Source organism: Brassica oleracea, chromosome C2 (assembly GCF_000695525.1).
Source record: "Brassica oleracea var. oleracea cultivar TO1000 chromosome C2, BOL, whole genome shotgun sequence".
Classification (NCBI taxonomy): Eukaryota; Viridiplantae; Streptophyta; class Magnoliopsida; order Brassicales; family Brassicaceae; genus Brassica; species Brassica oleracea.
This window is the reverse complement of record NC_027749.1, coordinates 10,398,817-10,420,333: the sequence shown is the minus strand read 5'-3', so window position 1 is coordinate 10,420,333 and position 21,517 is coordinate 10,398,817. Positions and strand designations below refer to the sequence as shown.

General features: G+C 40.0%; 5 protein-coding genes across 7 annotated transcripts; 2 read left to right on the top strand and 3 right to left on the bottom strand.

Moving 5' to 3' along the window:
- The first annotated feature begins 290 nt into the window (after nucleotides 1-290).
- LOC106326814 (glutamic acid-rich protein-like) lies at nucleotides 291-4,711 on the top strand. Of its 3 annotated transcripts, none has more exons than XM_013764739.1 (12): nucleotides 291-406; nucleotides 930-2,062; nucleotides 2,149-2,182; nucleotides 2,342-2,424; nucleotides 2,509-2,568; nucleotides 2,662-2,775; nucleotides 2,872-2,955; nucleotides 3,035-3,109; nucleotides 3,256-3,784; nucleotides 3,903-4,003; nucleotides 4,108-4,138; nucleotides 4,228-4,711. In XM_013764739.1, the coding sequence occupies exons 2-12, from the start codon at nucleotides 953-955 to the stop codon at nucleotides 4,404-4,406; spliced, it is 2,400 nt and encodes a 799-aa protein (XP_013620193.1). In that variant the 5' UTR covers nucleotides 291-406; nucleotides 930-952; the 3' UTR covers nucleotides 4,407-4,711. The 3 variants fall into 3 exon arrangements, with proteins under 3 accessions (XP_013620193.1, XP_013620194.1, XP_013620192.1); XM_013764740.1 differs by having other exon boundaries at nucleotides 293-366; XM_013764738.1 differs by having other exon boundaries at nucleotides 297-467.
- Nucleotides 4,712-5,258: 547 nt separating this feature from the next.
- Nucleotides 5,259-7,963, bottom strand: LOC106326815 (cleavage and polyadenylation specificity factor subunit 6-like). The gene is made up of 2 exons (XM_013764741.1): nucleotides 5,845-7,963; nucleotides 5,259-5,631 (listed from the first exon to the last, which is right to left on the bottom strand). Exon 1 carries the CDS (start codon nucleotides 7,782-7,784, stop codon nucleotides 5,847-5,849), a length of 1,938 nt encoding a protein of 645 aa, XP_013620195.1. The 5' UTR covers nucleotides 7,785-7,963; the 3' UTR covers nucleotides 5,259-5,631; nucleotides 5,845-5,846.
- A 403-nt stretch (nucleotides 7,964-8,366) lies between these two features.
- On the bottom strand, nucleotides 8,367-11,172 carry LOC106323409. The gene is made up of 2 exons (XM_013761543.1): nucleotides 11,085-11,172; nucleotides 8,367-9,331 (listed from the first exon to the last, which is right to left on the bottom strand). Exons 1-2 carry the CDS (start codon nucleotides 11,170-11,172, stop codon nucleotides 8,589-8,591), a joined length of 831 nt encoding a protein of 276 aa, XP_013616997.1. The 3' UTR covers nucleotides 8,367-8,588.
- A 6,454-nt stretch (nucleotides 11,173-17,626) lies between these two features.
- Nucleotides 17,627-20,412, top strand: LOC106327634 (inactive beta-amylase 4, chloroplastic). The gene is made up of 10 exons (XM_013765842.1): nucleotides 17,627-17,934; nucleotides 18,041-18,169; nucleotides 18,262-18,508; nucleotides 18,611-18,831; nucleotides 18,913-18,990; nucleotides 19,069-19,228; nucleotides 19,342-19,595; nucleotides 19,700-19,769; nucleotides 19,970-20,038; nucleotides 20,136-20,412. Exons 1-10 carry the CDS (start codon nucleotides 17,729-17,731, stop codon nucleotides 20,286-20,288), a joined length of 1,587 nt encoding a protein of 528 aa, XP_013621296.1. The 5' UTR covers nucleotides 17,627-17,728; the 3' UTR covers nucleotides 20,289-20,412.
- A 12-nt stretch (nucleotides 20,413-20,424) lies between these two features.
- Nucleotides 20,425-21,269, bottom strand: LOC106327635 (protein TIC 20-v, chloroplastic). The gene has a single exon (XM_013765843.1). It carries the CDS (start codon nucleotides 21,203-21,205, stop codon nucleotides 20,570-20,572), a length of 636 nt encoding a protein of 211 aa, XP_013621297.1. The 5' UTR covers nucleotides 21,206-21,269; the 3' UTR covers nucleotides 20,425-20,569.
- Nucleotides 21,270-21,517: the final 248 nt, after the last annotated feature.

Sequence of the window (21,517 nt, the reverse complement as noted above, 5' to 3'; positions counted from 1 at the left end):
CATTTTTAAATACTTAATGATTAAGACTTCATTGAAAATTGGTTACACATATCTATATAGTAGGGATAATCTTAAACTAAAAAAATCTTAAACTAAATTTTTATTTTCGACCGATATTTAATTATCGTACCTTTTTAAAAAAAATATATATATATTATCGTACCGGAAGGTGGGTTTGTATCCCGATCCAGGAGAGTATTCTGAACACGAAATCTGAACCGTCCATAAACCCCAAACGTCCGACGTGGCAATTTAACTGTATTTAAAAACCGGTACTGCGTCCGAATGGTATTGGTTCTGATTCGAGCGGAACAATAATTAAAAAAAAAAAAAAAAAAGTAGAGTGCTTTGGATATAGCGAGCGAGGTGAGATTCCAAAGTCTTCTCCTTTATCGAGTCACACTGTGTGAGCTTCTTTTCTTTTGATCTTGGCCCCTGAATCTTTCCAGCTTCGCCTGAATTTGCATGTGGGTTCTTTCTATTTTCCTTTGTTGTCTTGCTTGATGAAGTCGCGTTTAGGGTTTGTGTTTGCCTTCTCTCCGATCTGCAAATTTGTGCTAGCTTAGCTGAAAAGCCTTCGAATTTGAGGTTCCAGAGAGAGATAGGAACAGTATGAGCCTTTGGTTTTGTCTGAGTTAGTTTGTTTTGGATCTAAATCTATGTCTTTTTTTTTTTTTCCAGAAAGTATTCAAATTTATGATAATTTTTCTGTTTAGATTTGATCTGAATTATTAGGAACTTAGTGGGTGTCTATTTCCTTTGAAAAAATTGAAACTTTTTTTTTCTTTTCAACCTGTATGTAGAAAGATAGAATGCAACGAAGTTTACACTCCGTTTCTTTGAATGCTTTCTTACTTGCACACTCCGTTTCTTTGTGAGATTTGGAATTCATCTTGAACTAATATGTTTTCATGAATCTGGTCTTGTAGATCTGCTGAGCACTGAATTAACGATGGGGGAGGAAGATACGAATACGAAGGTCACCGTGGAGCCAACAGCGAATGGGACCAGTTCTCTTCCGAAGCCTTCAGATGCAATCACTGGAAAACAAGCGGTTGAGAATGCTAGCGGCAAAGAAACACACGAAACCAAGAAAAACGAGGATGCTGCACCTGAGAAAATGGAGATAGATGAAGAAAAGAATGAGGGGGGAGATAAAGAGGCAGAGGCAGAGTCAGAGGCTGCAGAAAAAGAAAAAGAAAACAAAGCTGAGACTGAGAAAACACAAGAGAAGAATGTGAAGGAAGAAGACAAGGAGCAAGCAGAGATTGCTAAAACGGAAGAAGATAATGGAAAACCGGAAGCTGACAAAATGGAGGATGAAGACACAGATGGCAAGAAGTTGGAAGCTGATGATGGTGTTTCTGGAGGTGCTACTGAAGAAGATACTGAGATGAAGGAAGCTGTGGTGTCTGAAGATAATAAAGACGTAAAGGGTGCTGAAAATGAAGGGGTGGACAAGATTGATGCTACTAAAGGAGGCCAAGATAAAGCTGAGAAAGAGTCAGAGGAGGAGAAACTAGAAGGAGGGAAAGTAAATGGAAACGAAGAAGAGGATAAAGAGGAAGAGAAGTTGGCTGGTGGAGACAAGGAGGACAATACAGAAGCGGATGATGACAAAGAAGAGGCAGCAAAGGAAAAGAATGAGGGGAAGGAGGAAGAAACAAACAAAGAGGAAGCGGAGGCTGACGCTGAGGTGGAGGAGGCTAAAGTGGAGGACAACAAAACAGAGAGTAAGGATGAAAATGATAATGAGAATGAAGATGTAGAGGAGGACAAGGAAGATGATAAAGAAGAGAGCATGGATGAGAAAGAAGATGAAAAAGAAAAGAACAATGATGAAACAGAAGGTGGAGATGAAGAAGATAGCAAGAAGTCTAGCAAGCGAGAGAAAGGGAAGAATGAGAAGGCTCGCGGGAAGACACAGAGTGAGAAAGAAAAGAAGGATACTGAACCTAAGACTCCTTACAGCTCTGATCGCCCTGTCCGTGAGAGAAAATCTGTTGAGAGGCTTGTCGCTGTGGTTGATAAAGATTCTTCAAAGGAGTTCCAAGTTGAAAAGGTTTTGCCAATAGTTTCATGTGTTTTGGTCTCTATAGTGTATTATTTGTTAGATCTGTTTAATGATTTTACCTTTGGATGTTGCAGGGAAAAGGAACACCTCTCAAAGATATCCCCAATGGTATGTTCCTATTCCAAATAGCCATTTTAAAGTTCCTCTCTGCATAACCTAAATGATTACGTGAAGATGATTGCCATGACCATAGTTTCTAAATGCTTTATTTTTCTCACCTGCTCAATCACTTGTAATGAAGTTGATAAGTTGTATGTTTCTCTGCAGTTGCTAACAAGATAGCAAGGAGGAAGCCTGATGATCTTTTGAAGCTGCTACACACAATTCTATTTGGTGGGAGAAGAGGGAAAGTGAGCATCTCTTTGTATCCTTTCATTGCTATCCTCACGATGCTAATCATGTTTATATGTGACTCGATTGTCTTGCTCTGACAGGCTGCTCAGGTCAAGGCAAACATATTGCGCTTTTCTGGCTACAAATGGCAAGGAGATGAGGTAGGCGGCATACACACATTAGGCTTGATGTACATATATGCTCGTCTCATTTGTCCTTGCATTGTAATTTATTTCTCAATTGACACATGCCAGGAAAAGGCAAAAGACAAAGTAAAAGAAAAGCTTGACAAATGCAACAAAGAAAAGCTGTTGGAGTTTTGTGATCTCTTTGACATATCAGTTGGCAAGGCTACAAGAAAGAAGAAGGTTATTATGGCCCCCATTCGTTTTTTTTGTGTAGCTGCACTCTTTCCAATGTAATCAACTTGGCAACTGACTTTGTGGTTGTTTTCTCGAATATAGGAAGATATTGTTGCGAAGCTGTTTGACTTTTTGGAGAAGCCACATGCGACTACTGATGATCTAGTTAATGAGGAGGAAGAGAAGGTAAGTTTGGTATTAGAAACACAATGTAATCAAATGTTTTTTTTTATTGTATTTACCAATATTCTTTTCTGTTGTAAAGAGCGCAAAGCGCAAAAGAACTCCTAAGAAAAGTTCGCAAGCAGCTGGAAGCTCATCTTCAAAACGATCAGCAAAGGTATTATTCAATAGCTTGGAACTTGAGGTTTTGAATCCTTATGTTGAAAACTGTGAAGAGCATGTGTGTGTCGGTTTAATGTGTATGAAGCTGTCTGGTCAAGGGACCTGAGATCTGATTAATTTATTTGTGTATTTTTTTCTCAGAGCCAAAAAAAGACTGATGAAGCAACAAGGAGTGACAAAAAGAGCTTAACTCATTCTGATGATGAGTCTGAAGAAGAGGAGGAAGAAGAAGAGAAAGAGGAGGAGGCAGAGGCAGAGGAGGAGGAGAAAGAAGAAAAGATGGAAGAGGAGGAGAATGAAAACGGGATTCCTGACAAATCGGATGATGAGGCGCCTCAGCCTTCTGAAAGCGAGGAGAACGTTGAATCTGAGGAGGAGTCAGAGGAAGAAACTAAAAAGAAGAAACGTGTTTCTAGGACAGTATCTGGTGGAAAGAAAGAGTCTGCAGCAGCAGGGAAATCAAGAAGCAAGAAAGCTGCAGTCTCTGAGAAACCCAGTCCACCACCGAAGAAAGTTACTCAAAAGCGCTCAGCAGGAAAACGCAAGAAGTTTGATGACGACGACACTGAGACAAGTCCAAAGGCATCATCCTCTAAGAGGAAGAAAACTGAGAAACCTGCCAAGGAGCAGTCCTCTGTTCCTTCAAAATCTGCATCCAAAGAGAAAGCAGGTAGGTTTGTTCATATCCTCTCTTTTTTTTTAATCTTTCATTGAGAGTGAAGAGCATTTTGACTACATGCATTTGTCATAAGCTGGTGAAATATTAATAACTTCATCTGCTTATATAGGGAAAAGAGGAGGAAAAGGGAAAGACAAAAACAAGGAACCTAGTGATGAGGAGTTGAAAACTGCAATTGTTGACATCTTGAAAGTGGTGGACTTCAACACGGTGAGGATTTCAACTTATGAAAGCTTCGTGTAATGAAACTATATAGTAATTTGAGCTTAGAAGAGAGATATCTAACAAAGGGTTTATCATTTTTTTTTTGACAGGCCACATTCAGTGACATCCTCAAGCGACTAGGTATGAACCAGATGATATTGTTCCCTAGCAGTTCTTTTCCTGCATATGGTATTGGGTAACGTGGATTGTTTTCACCTTTGTCTTTTCAGTTGGGAAGTTTGATATCGATCTCACCTCAAAAAAATCATCAATAAAGCTGATGATCCAAGATGAGCTCACAAAGCTAGCAGATGAAGCCGATGCTGAGGAAGGAGAAGAAGAGGATGCTGAGAAAGAGAGAGAGAAAGCTGGAGGAGGATCTGGTGGTGGAGAGGAGGTTAAGGTCTGATCACAGAGCACATAAATCTAGTCTTAGCTACTACTTCATCTTCAAGGGGTCTCTATCCCTATTTGCCTATTGTCAGTCACTAGGCAAAATATATTAGAGATTGTAATTTGCTTGTTGTTGTTGCCTGGAGTTGTGTTACAAGCAGGTTTTATTTTACGTTTGGTAGAGTCTGAGAGAGGAAGAAGCTGATGAGTGGTGGCTTACTTACCATATAATTAAGCAGCTTCATTTGTGTAGACGATTTGACATAAGCTCCTCTAGGATTTATTCCCCATTTTAAACACCATTATGATTTTTAGGTTTTCCTTTTAAGGCATTTTGTTCAAATTCGAAACGATTTAACACTTTCAAGCTGTTCTCTACACTATGCCCATCTTATTTTGGTGTAGGAGAGACCACCGATGTTGACATTATCTTTACAGCCAAACAAAGACCAAGCTGAGCGATGCCGCATTTCATGGATCGCAGAGAGAAGGGACACATTCAAGCAAACAAGAAAGTAGAACTAATAGAAACCTATTCCAATGATTCAAGCAATGGATGAGTATGACAGAACAAGGAAGAATTAACTTGGCCAGTGCTATCGAAAAGGAGAAAATATATGGTATTATGCCATTGATGAGTATGTGTAAATAATAGCTACAAAAACGTGGATAAATCTGAATTTCTATTATGTAGATACTTGAACAAGGAGCTATCAAGAGGAATCCTCTACAACAATAAGAACAAAAAATGATCTACCACATCACTTTCGGAAATCACAAAAATACAATCCCCAAAGGATGCACATGCTGTTACATTTGTCATGTTTCTTTCCATGACCAGAAGAATACAACTCAGATGGCTAAAACATGGAGAAACGAGATCAGTAGTACTGGCCAAGCTAACTATTTGGCTACAACTAATAAAACTACAGAACAACAAAGCTCAGGAACAGTTAGAATAAGATCTAAACACAATTGGATGGACACTCGAAAGGCCATAGCATCACCACAACACATTGGTCTTAGAAATTTCACATAAAAATGGTAAAAGGTAAGGTGTCTTAGAACTTAAAAGGCAAACGTTTGCCGAGTTTCTTTCCACTTAACTAAGCTGAGTGGAAGAAGAGATCTCACCAGTGAGAGACTTCTTTCTGTTACAAGGCTTCAGATTTTTGGAGGAGCTCACAAAGTCAGTCTACCCCATAACGCTGTGAATTTAAGAAGACAGCAGGAACCATAGTCTGCAAAGAACGATGCAAACGTATACACCACAATGATTAGTATCAACTCGAAAAATTGTTGTAAGAGTGCATACACTAGTTTTAAACAATGAGACAGTAACATGTCCATGCAGACAGCTAACTTTTAGTCTACAAACTCATCTGACCTGTAATTAGCCATGTCTTAAAAACATGAAAAAGAATGGTATAATTTACATGAGGAATGAAAAATACCATTATTCAGTTGTAAGCCGCCTTCGTTTCCCATAATCAGCATCCCTTGATCTTGAGTGATGGTTATCCTCCCGAGACAACCGTGATTTGCTGTGTCCTCTGGACGATCGACCTCTGTTCCACTCATCATCATGCTCCGGTTCTTCCCTGTGTCTGTTACGATGATCACCACCATATCTTTCTCGTTCTTCTCTATGACGATCCCTCTCTCTGTCCCTTTCTCTGTCACGATCCCTGGAGCGTTCACGCTCCTTATGATGATGTTCCCTCTCACGCTCACGACCACTGTCTCTATCATCACGATGCCTTCTCTCCGGCAAATCATAACCATGAACATCTTTATCCTCACGATTCCTTCTATCGGATGAACCAGACCATTCTCTTTCTGAACCTTTTTCCTTTTCCTTCACATGATTTGGACGATCGCCATACTGATGATCTGATGCAGCTTCCTCCCCATAACTCGATTCCGCAGCTCTCCCACCACCCAAATCTTCACCGCCACCCCATCCTCCATTATTGGGATCCCAGATTCCCATATTATGCCCTCCATCAACACCAGCATTAGGCATCATTCCCATTCCATTCATCGGCATCCCTCTTCCAAAAAACGCTGGATTCACGTGAGGTGCCACTCCAGGTAAACCAACAGGAGGGAAAGAAGTCATAAGCCCAGGAAACGGAGGAACTGGAGCCCCAGGGAATCCTCCATAGCCACCCATTCTCGCCATGGGTCCACCAAAAGCTTGTTCAAACCCTTGCCCCATCATTGACTGAGGATGCATCATGTTCATAGGAGGCCCTGTGCCCATTCCTTGACCAAACCCACCTCCACCAAAACCTCTTCCACCCATCCCACCAGGCCTATTCCTCATCTGACCACCTGGTCCTCTACCACCCATTCCTCTACCCCAATTACCCCTGCCAAATCCTCTATTTTCCCCACCTTGGAAACTCCCGACGTTATTATTGCTGTTGGTGGTCGCTAGGGGTTTAATCGGAGAATCAGCAGGGCCTCCTTTCTTAGCTTGTGAAAATCCAGACTGCACCTGCTGGTTCCTATTCACATGTGCCTCCCTTATTCTCTTGCCCGAATGCGGAGAAGTATAATCAACAACACAAGGCCTACCGTTGAATTCATACCCATTCATCCCCTCTTTGCAAGCAGTAGCTGCCATTTGATCATAGAACTCCACTTGACAAAACCCTTTCGACTTCCCACTAGCTTTCTCGTCGAAGAACTTAACCTCCTTCACTGCACCATACTTGCACAGCTCTGCCTCAAGCTCAGCATCAGTCGTCCACCAATGCAAATCCCCAACGTAAACAAAAGCTCCACCACCACCGGTTCCCCCACCATTAACAACACCAGGCATATGAATGATAGCTCCGTTCCCGGCTATGCTACTACCAGGTCCAGAAGGAGCCACGCCATTAGCATTTCCCATCACAGGTCTCATCAAATTCTCGTTATTTCCTAAGCTAGGCGGTGGTGGCAAAACAATATTTCCTTTAGGAGCCTCAACATTATTGGCCTTAAGCCCATCACTAACATCACTTACCTTAAGCTCTTGAGCTCCATTTCCACTTTCTCCTCCTCCTTCTCCTTCTCCTGCTTCTGCTTCAGCCTCTTCTTTGACGGCAACGCTCTCACCAACCAAACCAGGGATCGAGACCTCAGCTTCCGACGTACCTAAAACTGATTCAACCCTATCTTCTTCACCCTCGGTTTTGACCTCCTCCTTCTCCTCGTCTCTTGATCCCGTTTCGTCGTTCTTTTTAACAGACTGAAGAAACCCTTCTCCGACGTTAACGTCGTTGTAAAGATCATCATAGTCGTCGTCCTCTTCCTCCGCCGTAAAACCGTCGTCGGCGACGGCAGAGATCGCTTCGTTTTGGTGGAATTGTTCCATCTCATCTCTCCCATCTCTCTCATCCATAGTAAAGATCCTTCCTTTCAATCGTATTTTCAAATTAGAATACCGCTAAGCTTAAAGCTCACTCGAGCATGAACAAACCTCAATGAGCAAAAGCGATTCCAGGATCTTCGTCCCCGGAAGCTAGAAACCCTAATATTTTCACCCTTTGTGAAATTTCAAGGATCATCCAAGTAATATTGCTAACGTACGCCGTGAAAAAGCGCATTATAAATCTAAAGATTGACACGTGTACTATGAGAAGTAACTAAATCATTCAACATTCGCATGTTTAATGGGCTACTACAAGCATCACTCTCTCTGGGTTTGGATTTTAAATGGGCCTATTTGGAGGGCAAGCGCAAACTACTTATCGTCTAGGCTTTGAGTATTTAATAAACGGCACGTCGTCTGAGCCTCTCTTAGTTAAACTTACTGTAGTCTAATAGTAACCGGTTCCCTTCTTCCGGTTAACGGCTACTACACTTACTACAGCCGGTCAACTTACAGGCGCCTCCTCCGCCTCCAACGGTCATATATCTCGGGTATAACAATTCACAACTTTTCGTGTTCTATAGAAAAATCTATTTCTTATAAAAATCCATTTATTACTTGCGAACACTCTTAATTCTTTTTTTTTTCCTCAGAGACGAGACGGCAAAAGAAAACGATGAATCGTTTTGTCCTACTTTCTTTAATTGTTTTCTCACTTTCTATTTCTGGTAATGTACAAGCCGACAATGAACCCGTTCAATCGCCCAGACTCGCTGAGAGACAACCCCCTCCGGCGAGTCCTCCAGTGCACTCCCCTGCGAAACCACATCGCAGTTATCCTCCAGCGAAGTCTCCGAGTTTATCTCGAACACCCACTCTACTTCCTCCGGCGAACCATGACTCCCCCGCCGCACATTTTCCGATGACACCTGCGACGTCTCCAGCGAAAGCCCCAGATTCTTCTCGGACAGTTTCGACTCCTGTGAAATCTATTGTTTTTACGCCGACGAGTTCCCCTGTTTCCTCTCCGACCACCGCGACTCCTGCGAAATCCCCTCGCTCTTCTCCGAGAAAGTCTCCTGTTTTGTCTCCGACTATTGCAGCTCCGCCGAGATCCCCTGTTTTTTCTCCGGCGACTTCCCCTGGAACCTCTTGGACCATTGCAACTCCTGTTAAATCCCCTGTTTTTGCTCCGGTTACTTCCCCTAGATCCTCCCGGACCATTGCGTCTCCTTCAAAAGCCCGTGACTTTCCTCCAGCAACTCCCCCTGTTTCCTCACCGACCATTGCGTCTCCTTTGCAGTCTCCTATTTTTGCTCCGGCGACTTCCCCTGTTTCTTCTCCCTCTGCCGCCAGGAGTCCAGTCTCTACTCCGGCGAATAGCCCTGCTTCCCCTCCAACTACGATCCCAGTAAAGTCTCCCATCGCTGCTCCAGTCTCGAGTCCCGCTGCCTCTATAGAATCGCCTGCCTCTGCTCCAGCGAACCAGCCCTCAGCCTCAGCCGATGCTCCGGAGATCTCATCGCCGGTAACAACCCCTGGTATTCCGTCTATTCCCTCCACCCCGGCCAATGCGCCTGAAATATTTCCTTACGGGCGTCGACCGGTGAGTAGTTCGGCACCAGCGACGGCAGACTTGGCGCCGGAGACTGCTGCGGTTCCTGCCGGAGAAAAGTCGGCTTCTAATTCCGTTCAACACGATGTTCTTTGCGCATTGCTGATCCTGGGTGCCGGCTTGGTTCTATAGGAGAAAAATATTTGACATTTTTGTCTAGTTTTGATTCTTCATTTCGATATGTAATTTTTACATTTTTTGTATCAATCAATAGTGTTCTGAGGAGTTTCTTTTTGGGGTTTAAAATGTCTTGAGAAGTTGATAGGAGATCCTAAAACTGTAAATGCAAAATTCAATTTCAGAAGATGACAGTAATTAAGTTTCATTCAGAACATCCACATATACTTATTTAACATTTCTTTGCAGTTAGTCTTTAAAATACATGTTTTCGGTTGAGATTAATATCATGTAATAATGTCAAATTAAAACCATTTATTTAAAGCTATGTTCTGGGTATTCTTAACTTTTCATGTGAAATTGGATAACATAGAGTCGTGAAAACAGCTTTCTTATTTAATGAAAATGTTATAACCAATTCACAGACGAATAGAAACTTGATAAATAAAATGTTTTAAAGTTCTTCAAATTCAACCAACATTATTAAGGAAATAAACAAATCAAATGACAATTTATTTGCTAGAAACTCCAAGTCATTAACTAATAGGGAAAATCGCATTTTAAACTCTAAGAGTGTCACGAGAACTAAACTCTAAGTAGTTAACCCTAGGGGTATAAATGTCTTTTACAGTTCATTAAAAGTGAGGGTAAAAGTGATTAGTATAAACATGAAAAATGATACTATAAATGTGGTATTTGTGGCAATTTCCCATAGGGAAAATTTTATATTTACCACTTTCATGGTACCACTTTTCATCTTTACCACCACTAAAAAGAAATTTTCAAAAATACATTCTTCATCAAGCGGCAAAAGACTCTTATACCCTTGTTATCTATATATATAATAAGGGAAAATCGTATTTTAAACCCTGAAAGTGTCACATTCTCGCACTTTAAACACTGAACGTTTTTGACTAGCACTTTAAACTTTGAAAGTGACATTTTTATTATAACAACCTTCAAGGTCAAACTGTTCATTTTGTGATGACGTGTCAATTTTTTATTTTTCTTTTTTCTTTTAAATAAAAAATAAAATACATAGAAAATTCGAAAAAAATAAAAAAAAAATTGAAAAAATTGAAAAAAATCTAAAATTTCAAAAAAAAATATAAAAAATAACATTTCAAAATTAAAAATAAAGTAAATATTTTTAATAATTAATCCAATTATAAACTAATAAGTATATATAATATAATAACTTGAATGGTGATTCTAGATTCTGGTTTTTGGTTTTTGATTTTTTTTAAATTTTTTGATTTATTAATACTTAACTTGTTAAATTTTCAAAATTAATCCTATTATTGGTATTATTTATTAAAATGATATTTATTTTAGTAATTTTAAGTTTGTTAAAAAAGAAATTAACTTATAAGTGAAGTTCTTAAAAATAGTAAATAACTTTGAAATTAAATAAATAACTAATCAAACTTTAGAGAAACTAAAATATATGTTACTTATCTAAGAAACTAAAATATATGTTAAATAAATAACTAATCAAACTTTGAAAAGAAGAAAGGGTATCTAGTAGAAACTGCTTCCTAGATGATGTTGGCTCCTCTAGTAAGAAGAAGAAGATTTCTAGAGCAATTCAACATGACCCAGCCTCAACTGCTCCTTCCTCAGAAGAAGAGAAGTCCTCTGAATCGGATTCTGAGACTGGTGCTGAATCTTCATCTTCTGAGTCATCCTCTGATAATCCAACAAGAGAAGAGGATAATACAGTCCCAGATTCCCTGTTTATTGATGTTGTCTCGAAGTAAAAGCGACGGTATGAGAAAAAGCTGAGGGGTAGTACCCCAAAAAATCATCATAAATCATGTTAGTCGACTCCTTCTTCTGGAACGTTAAAGGAATAAATAGCAAGTTAAAGTGATCTAATCTCAAGAAATGGCTACGGCAGTCCAAGCCGTATTTTGGGAGTATAATAGAGACAAAAGTGAAAGCTCACAAGTCTCAGCGGTTTCTAAATAACATTTTTCCGGGATGGAACTACTCAACAAACTATGAATTTGCGGATTTAGGCAGGATTTGGGTCGCCTGGAACCCTGCAATCAACCTAACCATCCACTCAAAGTCGAGCCAGATGATGACTTACCTTGTCCAACTTCCTAACTCCACTGATGAGGTAGTGGTTTCTTACATTTATGGGCTCAATTGTAAGTATGGTAGACATCATCTTTGGGATGAGATTAATTGTTTGGCTAGGGATCCGATCATCCATGGGAAACCGTAAGCAACATTGGGGGATTTTAATCAAGTGTTGAACCCTACTGAGAACTCAAGTGGTAGCTCTAGAATCTCGAGCGGAATTGCGGATTTCAGGGACTGTGTAGAGTATTCTGGTTTGTTTGATCTCTCAATCAGAGGAAGTGAATTCACTTGGTGGAATAAACAAGCTGCTTCTCCTATTGCCAAGAAACTAGACCGTATCCTGATTAATGATCTATGGCAGCTTAAGTTCCCTACGTCTTTTGCTCACTTTGGTAGTCCTGATTTCTCAGATCACTCTCCTAGCTGCTTGATTCTTGGAGATAGAGTTAAGACAAAAAACACTTTATGGTTTCCCACTTTCTGTTCTATCATCCGGACTTCCTTCCCAGGATTGCTATGCAGTGGCAGGAAATGCATGTTATAGGGTCGGCAATGTACTCGCTCTCACTGAAGTTAAAACTTCTGAAGAAGGAGATAATGGATATTAATAGAGAGCATTTTTCAGATCTCGAGGAAAGAGTGAAAGAGGCACATTCACATCTTGTGTCCTACCAAAACCAGCTTATGGCGGATCCAACTCCCCTCTTAGCTTCTTGCGAAAAGGAAGCCCACAAAAAATGGGTTACTTTAGCACTTGCTGAAGAGCGCTTTCTTGAACAAAGATGAAGAGTGAATTGGCTGGAAAATGGAGATACGAACACGCCTGTTTTTCACATAATAGTGGTTTCTCGACGGGCCTTAAATCAAATACACTACCTGATCGATGTAGGAGGAAACAGATTATCATCTATTCTGGACATCAAATCTCATTGTGTGTCTTTCTATGAGGATTTGTTTGGAGCTGAGACTCAACCTCTTCCCCTTGCCTCTCTGGATCAAATTACCGAGCTCACCTCTTTCAGATGTTCCGACTCCATGAAAGCCCTTCTCCGAGCTCCGGTTACTGCAGAAGATGTTAAGCGTGAGATCTTCTCCTTACCGGAGAATTTTACAAGAAAACTTGGGATGTGATTGGCCCGGATCTTACAAGAGCAGTCTTGGAATTTTTCAGATCAGGTAAACTACGAAGCAATGGAACTGTACCGTCATATCTCTGATCCCGAAGCGAGTGGGTGCAGACAGACTTGTAGATTTCCGACCAATCTCTCTATGCAATGTGGTTTACAAGGTTATTTCCAAGATTTTGGCCCGTAGACTGCAAGACATTACACCAACTATGGTATCTAACACGCAATCAACTTTCATTAAAGACAAATTGCTTGTGGAAAATGTACTACTTGCTACTGAGATGGTCCAAGGTTTCAACAGAGCTGATATCTCTAAAAGGGGTCTTCTGAAGGTTGATTTGAGGAAAGCCTTCGACTCTGTAAATTGGGATTTCATTATCCAGATTCTTCGAACAGCTGATTTCCCTCCAGTTTTCATTAACTGGATCTCTCAATGCTTGACGACGACTTCCTTCTCTATTGATGTTAATGGGGAGCTATGCGGGTTCTTTAAAGATACCAGAGGCTTGCGTCAAGGCGAGGCGACCCGCTTTCCCCTTCGTTGTTTGTCATTGCTATGGAGGCCTTCTCAAACCTTCTATCTGCAAAATTTGATTCAAGGGTTATTGGTTTCCATCCGTTGGGAAGGTATCCTAAGGTAACTCATCTGGCCTTTGCGGATGATGTGATTATACTGTTTGATAAGACATACTTATTTTTGGCGGGACTGAACCCCGAGGAAACAGAAGCTCTGGATATTTTTGGTTTCCAAAGGGGTTCTCTTCCCATCAGGTACTTGGGCCTCCCACTTATGCACAGGAAACTGAGAAAGTCCGAATATTCTCCTCTTACAGACAAAATCAAGGCAAAGCTCAACAGTTGGACAGTAAGATGTCTCTCCTTTGCTGGAAGGCTCCAGTTGATATCATCAGTAATATACAGTCTTGTAAATTTTTGGTTCACTGCCTTTTGTCTACCTAAAGGATGCTTGAAGGAAATCGAGTCTTTGTGTAATCGGTTCTTATGGTCGGGTGATTCAAAAACGATGTGCAGCCAAAGTTTCATGACAGTCTTGTTGCCTACCAAAATCAGAAGGTGGCTTGGGATTGAGGGATTTTGGGTTATGGAATAAAGCACTTAACCTCAAGCTCATTTGGCGTCTCTTTGCTTCAATCACTTCTTTGTGGGTCGCTTGGATGAAAGAGCACAAGCTCAAACGACGGAGTTTCTGGTCTCTAGAGGTGAAGGCCTCAGACTCGTGGATCTGAAAGACACTCTTATCTCTCAGACCTCTAGCGGGTCAGCTTCTGAGCTGTAGAGTGGGTGACGGTAGCAGAATAAGCTTCTGGTATGATAACTGGTCTATTCATGGTCCCATGTTCCAGTATATTGGCACCAATGGACCTCTTCTAATGGGAATTCAAGATCATTATTCCGTTGCTGATGCCCTATTGGTCAGGGACTGGCAAGCTCCCTCTAGATCTCGTAATCAAAACATCTCCCTCCTAAGAGCAACGTTAAGAGTTTTGACCCAAAGGTCAAATGCAACAGAGCCGAACACTTTCTATTGGGGACCTCCAGAAAACAATTCAGGTGGCTTCTCTACAAAGGAAACATGGGAATTTCTCCGGCCAAGAGTTGCAGCTAAGGATTGGTCAAAAGTGGTTTGGTTCAAAAACATGGTTCCTAAACATGCCTTTAACTTCTGGGTGGCTAACCTTGATAGGTTGCCAGTGAATGAGCGACTGGTGCAATGGGGTTTGATGGATATTGGAACATGTACTTTTTGCTCCATTGATGTGGAAACTAGGGATCACTTGCTCTTGCATTGCAGGTTTGCAGTGGAGATATGGGATCGTGTGAAACAGAGGTTGGGAGCTCCATGTACCTTCTTTACCTCTTGGCAAACGATGATCGGGTGGCTTCTCCAGCAGAGATGGTCACCAAGGAGAAGGCTTCTCAGTTTAATTGTCTGTCAAGCTACAGTCTATCACATATGGAGAGAAAGAAACGATCGGAAACATGGAAGACCTCCATCACCGCCCCTAGCTATTTTCAACAGGATTGACAGGGTTACGAAGGACATTTTTCTAGCAAGACGACGCAACAAGGGGTGTACAACCTTACTCTCCTTATAGTTCAAGTATAGCTAACCTTAGCTAAAAATTTGATGCACCAAACTCTTAGCTTCTCACTGGTTTTTAACTTTTTTTGGCCATAGAAGTACTCTGCTATTGAAGCTCATGTAACCAATTTTATTTTGAAAATATAATTTACAGTTATCAAAAAAGAAGAAGCTCCACTCATACCAAAACCTAACATATACAAATCTAAAGACATACCTCTCTATCTCTTAATTATATTTCAAACTAACTTACAATATTTTAGTTAAGGTCAAAAACATTTTAAGTGGTGTTTGAGATATTTTCTAGTTTCACAAAAATTTAATAAGTTAAGTATTAATAAATCAAAAAAATTTTAAAAATCAAAAACCAAAAAAACATAATCTAGTATCACCATTCAAGTTATTATATTATATATATATTTATTGGTTTATAATTGGATTAATTTTTTAAAAATATTTTATTTTATTTTTAATTTTAAAATGTTATTTTTATATTTTTTAATTTTTCAAAAAAATCGATTTTTTCGAATTTTTTCGAATTTTCTATGTATTTTATTTTTATTTAAAAAAAAAAAACCAACACGTCATCACAAAATAAACAGTACATGTCACCTCGTTGACTTGGTAAACAAGTAAACCTCATTGGAGGTTTGTTATGATAAAAATGTCACTTTCAAAGTTTAAAGTGCTAGTCAAAAACGTTCGGTGTTTAAACTGCGAAAATGTGACACTCTCAGGCTTTAAAATGCGATTTTCCCATACAAACCTGATTAGATAGTTACATAGTCTGCGTAACGGGTTTACGTTGTTGTTCCCAAAGGCCAAAACCTCCTTACATTGTCTCTATATAAGCAGTCAGCTGAACCATCGGACCGTGGCCATCCAAACAACTCTCATCAAACATGGCTTGAGTCATTTCCTGCCCTGTCCCATTAGAGAAGGCTCCCTTCCCCGGCATTTGAGGTCATCTGGACGAGTAAATGGAGTAGAGAAAAGAGAACCCGTTCTTCTCCATTGAATAAAACAGAAACAATTGATGCTGCTAGAGCCACGGCTAATTGTAACCAGTTAAACCAAGTTGGTCAGTAGTCCAAGTTGCCACGTGAAAGTTCCTGTTCACAGCTTCTTCTTGAAGCACCATCTGCTTTCCATTCTATATTTTTTATTTGTCACAATTTTCCATTCTATTCTATGATCATCACAAATGATTTATATTTCACATTTCTATCTAAGGTCGTTAACTCCTTCGAAGATTTCTCATAATAGAAAAGACTTTTAGTCATTCAATAATCGAGAAATTCAACATGGTTTCTCATTGTTGATGATTCGCTAAGGCTCGGCTGATAATTTTTCTGAGAACAAGAGGAACGAATAGAAAAAAAAAGTAGATTGAATAAAATAGCAGAAATGAAAAAGAATGTTTTTTTCTTTTTAAATTTATCAAGTAATGAGAGAAAAAAAATTATTCTTGTGAATGGTGATATTTTTTATGAATGATAAAAAACCGAATGTTTCTCTTCATTCATGGGTCACTATTCAAAGCTTAAGTCGTCTGTTTTGTACCTTTTTAAAAACTATCTTAAGTTTCCATATTAAATTGGATAGCACTGAGTCACTCACGAAAAACGCTTTTCTAATTTAATGATTGTTATAACCAATTCACAGACGAATGGAAACTTGATAAATAAAATGTTTTAACTAAAGCTCTTAGATTTGTTGCACGCATGGATCGATGTTCATGCATGGTTCGAATTTTCCCATCTCCATCACAAGTAACAGAATACTATTCCACTTACGACTTATCTTAACAAACCCTTGATAGCCCTATGTGCTCAAACTGAAATGTACATTCAAGAAAACAACAACAAAAATCACATTCCTTTGCTATAAAATTGAGGATAACACCACATACCTAATATTTCTAACAATCGCTTAAAGAAATATGTCCTTGCAGATACAAGCGACACCATAAATCAAAACAAGCACCTAATATCCTGCTATGTCCAAACTATGAAACTTAACTAACCGAAAATCTTGTCATCTACTTCACGTACGAATAAATCAAGTATAGTTTTGCCACTTGATGAGTAGGAGACTGAAACGCGACATAACGTGGACCCATGCTTTAACCTCATCGTCCCTAACGAAAATATAAATAGGGAAACAATAATTTTACATGGATATTATACGTGATAGTATTGATTATTTATTGCGCCAGAAAACACACTAAAACTGGTAAGCAGAGTAGGTGGTGATAGGAGCGAGATGGCGAGTAGCATGGGATCTGTTTCGAATGGATAATTTACATGCTTATCCACTACGGGACTAGACGTTCCCACGTCAGCAAAAGTTATCAGTTCAACGGATTTTTTTTGTTTATTTTGTCAAAAAGCGTTATTCCAGTGGATATTTAATATTTTTCTGAAGAACAACAGTTTTGAGTCTCTATGCACTCAAGTCCTCGTATGTATTTATTTATTATCAAATGCGTAATAGGATTTACATTTTAACATCTCAGGTTAGACATTGGATACAAAACATTCATTTGTTTCACGAGTTTGAAAAATAAATTATGCTATTTCAAGCATTGATTAAACTAAAATTCTTAGTAGTTTACTGATTGATTTCATACAACAATCAACTATACTTATTTTCAATCAACAATAGTGGAGTATAAAGTGAAGTAAAATACTAAAGGGGTCAATTTTTGAAACATTAAAACATATGGGCAAAAACTAGTAGAATAGAAAAGCAGCAAAAGAAAAAGAAGAGGGCTAAAATATAAAGTTAAATAATCTTTCTTGATTTAAAAAAAAGAAATAAAAATTGCGTTGCAGGTACTCCATCTCCGTCTCTTTTCCTCCGCATTTCAACCATCAGAAAAAAATATCTTCCGACGAAGGAGAAGAGACACACGAAAATGGCGGAGATTGGAGGAATCCGCTGCGGCTGCCGTGGAGTTTCCGGTGGTACCTTCTTCCATCCCGGAGGATTCTCTTGCTTCCTCGAGCAGAGAGCGACGAGGAATCGCAACTTCTTCCGGAACGTTTCTTATGTTCCTTCTTTCAAACGCGGTCGCTTGATCACAAAACGGAGCTCCGTCGCCGGGAACAGCCGAATCTTCAGGTATCGTCACTTTCTCGATAAGACGAACATTTCGTTTCTTTCGTGGAATCAATTTAGGGGAGAAATTGAATCTTTAGGTCTTTTGTTGATTGAACATTATACACAGCATGGATGCTCGGGAGAAATCAAGATCGTTTGTGTTGGTGTCATCAAGGCACAAGAAAGTCCCTGTTTACGTGATGATGCCCATTGATACATTTGGAATCGATGCTTCTGGCTGCCCAATCATTAAAAGGTTAAATCTTCCCCCAAATGTTCCAATGTATCATTACCTTACATGGTATGTATACTATAACAAGCAAGTGTAACGTTCTGTTATTGTTTCAGGCTCAAGGCTTTGACTGTTTCTCTCAAGGCACTCAAGTTAGCTGGCGTTCATGGAGTCGCTGTTGAGGTTTGGTGGGGGATTGTGGAGCGTTTCTGTCCTCTTGAGTTTAAATGGTCTTTGTACGAAGAGCTCTTCAGGCTGATCTCTGAGGCGGGGTTGAAGTTACACGTTTCTCTTTGTTTTCATTCGAATATGCACTTGTTTGGTGGAAAAGGAGGCATCAGTCTTCCACTCTGGATCCGTGAGGTTTGTAAGTTGTAGACATAGCAAAGACTTTGGTTAAAGATGGAGATTCGAATAGCTTTTTTTTTCACTCGGCTGCTTTTTCGTATGCATTTATTTTTTCAGATTGGAGACGTCAACAAGGATATTTACTATCGAGATAAAAACGGATTCTCCAATAATGACTATCTGACTCTTGGAGTCGATCAACTTCCATTGTTTGGTGGTCGAACCGCTGTCCAGTGCTACGAGGATTTCATGCTCAGTTTCTCTACAAAATTTGAACCATACTTTGGAAACGTGATTGAAGAAATAGGTGTCGGTCTTGGTCCTTCCGGGGAGCTTAGGTACTTCCGTTTTTCTGTAGATTACGAATCATAAAGCTGCAGTAGCTACAATAGATTTATCTTACGCTGTATTTCTTTCAGATATCCTGCACATCCTTCTGGAGATGGGAGATGGAAATTCCCTGGTATCGGTGAATTCCAATGCCATGACAAGTACATGTGAGTACTTATTTAATTCAACGTGTATACTTTCCTGCCAATCACATTACAGATTGTGAGCTATATTGCTTGGGTTAGGATGGAAGACTTGATGACAGTGGCGTCTCAAGAAGGCAAACCTCAATGGGGAAGCAGAGATCCTCCAAGTGCGGGCTGCTATAATAGCTTTCCATCTGGGGTGCCTTTCTTTGAGGAGGGCCATGATAATTTTCTCTCTGACTATGGCCGTTTCTTTCTAGTATGTTCTTGTATCATATTAATAATGCTCATTATTATGATCTTGAGTAGTCTTGAGCACAAGTGGCTAGTGAGTTGGATGATTAATACTCAGTGGATTGCTTTTCGTTGTAGGAATGGTACAGTGGGAAGTTGATTTGTCACGCTGATGCTATCCTCGCAAAAGCAGCCGATGTTTTGCGGATGCGTCAGGAAGAGGAGAAAAGATCTGTAATGTTGGTTGCGAAAATTGGTGGAATCTATTGGTGGTATAAGACATCTTCACACCCCGCTGAACTAACTGCTGGTTACTACAATACCGCACTGAGGGATGGTTATGATCCTGTTGCTTCTGTATTGTCACGCCATGGTGCTGCTCTGCATATCCCGTAAGAGCCTCTTTTTGAAGTTTTCTTTTGCTGTCTACCATATTTTTTATAGAAGTGCATGAGTTTGGTGTTGCTAACGAAATAATCTTCCATATCTATTCTAGTTGTTTGGATATGGCGGACTGTGAAACACCTGAGAAGTATCTTTGCAGCCCTGAAGGATTGCTTAGGCAGGTAATGGACTTTCTTTCCTAATGTTTCGATCTAAAACTCAAATTTTAGATCGGTTAGCGTCAGCGCACTGTTGTACTGTCACACACACACATGAAAATGGTCTAGTCTGTTTGTTTTCTTACTGCGCTGCAACACTAGGCTCTTCCTGTTGGGACACTCAAGGATTCCTTAAACCAACATTGTCTCTTTTTTTCTGCTAGATACACGATGTTTCGAAGAAGAGGACAATACAAGTGACTGGTGGAAACACAAGCGAAAGATTTGATCAGGTAAGAGATTTGCACAATCTATAATCTCCTATACGACGAGGTCAAAACAAAAAAGTGGTGGTTATTAACCGTTTATATATGATGAATTTTGGAACAGATGGGACTAAGGCAAATAAGAGAGAACTGTGTGCAACCGAATGGGGAAACTGTAAGATCGTTTACATTTTTCAGATTGAACGAGAAGATCTTTAGGGTGGAGAACTGGAACAACTTTGTCCCTTTTATTAGGCAGATGAGTGCAGATGTGTAGACCAACACTAGTCATTGTCTTGTATTTTCCTTTGTTACAGAACTGATCTTCCCTCACCATATTGCTTTTTCAGATATGTGATGAGGGTAAATAATCAAATCAAAATATGAAAATTGTTATATGATATCTCTCCCTCTCTTTGCAAAAACTGTATTCAATGGATCAAAAAGTTACACTATGTTTTGATTACAAAGAAACAGATTCAATAGAGAGAAAGTGCAATCACAGCACATGTGTACATACATATACATATTATTTGTTGCTGCAGTTTACTTCATAAATCAAAGGACTTGCCTATCAGCAGCATCAGCAACAATGGGCAACCTCGGGGTCAGACCAAACAAGCAAGCAGAGAATCCATAGATCAAACAGACAAGCAAGAAGAGGAACACTGTGCTGTCCAAACTCATCACCACATCCAAACCAAACCCATCTCTGGGATTAAAGCTCCTCTCAAGCAAATCCGGGAAAATCAACAGCACGTCGAGCACAATGGCCTGCATCGTGTTGAACCTAACGTACCTGCTGAAGTTAGAGTTTCTCACGACGACGAAGTAGAGAGCGATGAAGATGAGGAAGCCATTGAAAGGGAAGCTCTTGAAGGCCTTGATGGCGGGAAACAGAGGCTGGATGAGAATCTGGAAAGGTTGGTATTGCGTGATGATGAATTTGCCGTACTGAATCCCATCGAAGAACGGGTAGAAGTAACAAACGGCTGAGATTATCCGATCTGATGCGTCGACGGAGTCGTCGCCTTTCGATCGGAGGACGAGTGTGGCGGCTCTTTCCCTTGAAAGTCTAGATTTTGAGAATTGGGGATTAGGGTTTACATGGAGAGAAGATGAACGGCCGGTTAAGTTTCCGGTTTGGAAGAAGGCGAGAGATGGTAATGGAGAGACAAGATGAGATATTGCCATTGCTCTGTGTCTGTTTTCACTTCACACAAAACGAAACAGAGTTTTGGTTTTGCTCAAATGGTGAGAAGATAATAAACTAAACTCCACGCTGTTGAGAAGTGTGACTTTAAACAGTGTGTCGTCTTTCAGTCTTTGTAATGGCTCGCAGTTCTTAAATGATGGAACCAAACGCTCCACGAAGGTTGATAGACAACAAAATCGGTGCTGTTTTTTAGTTCTACAGAACGTGTTAAAGACCTCAAAACAGCACCTAGTTCTATCAAGGAAGTAAAGAAACTAACGTTCCCCACCAACGGAAGTTGTTTTGCTTTT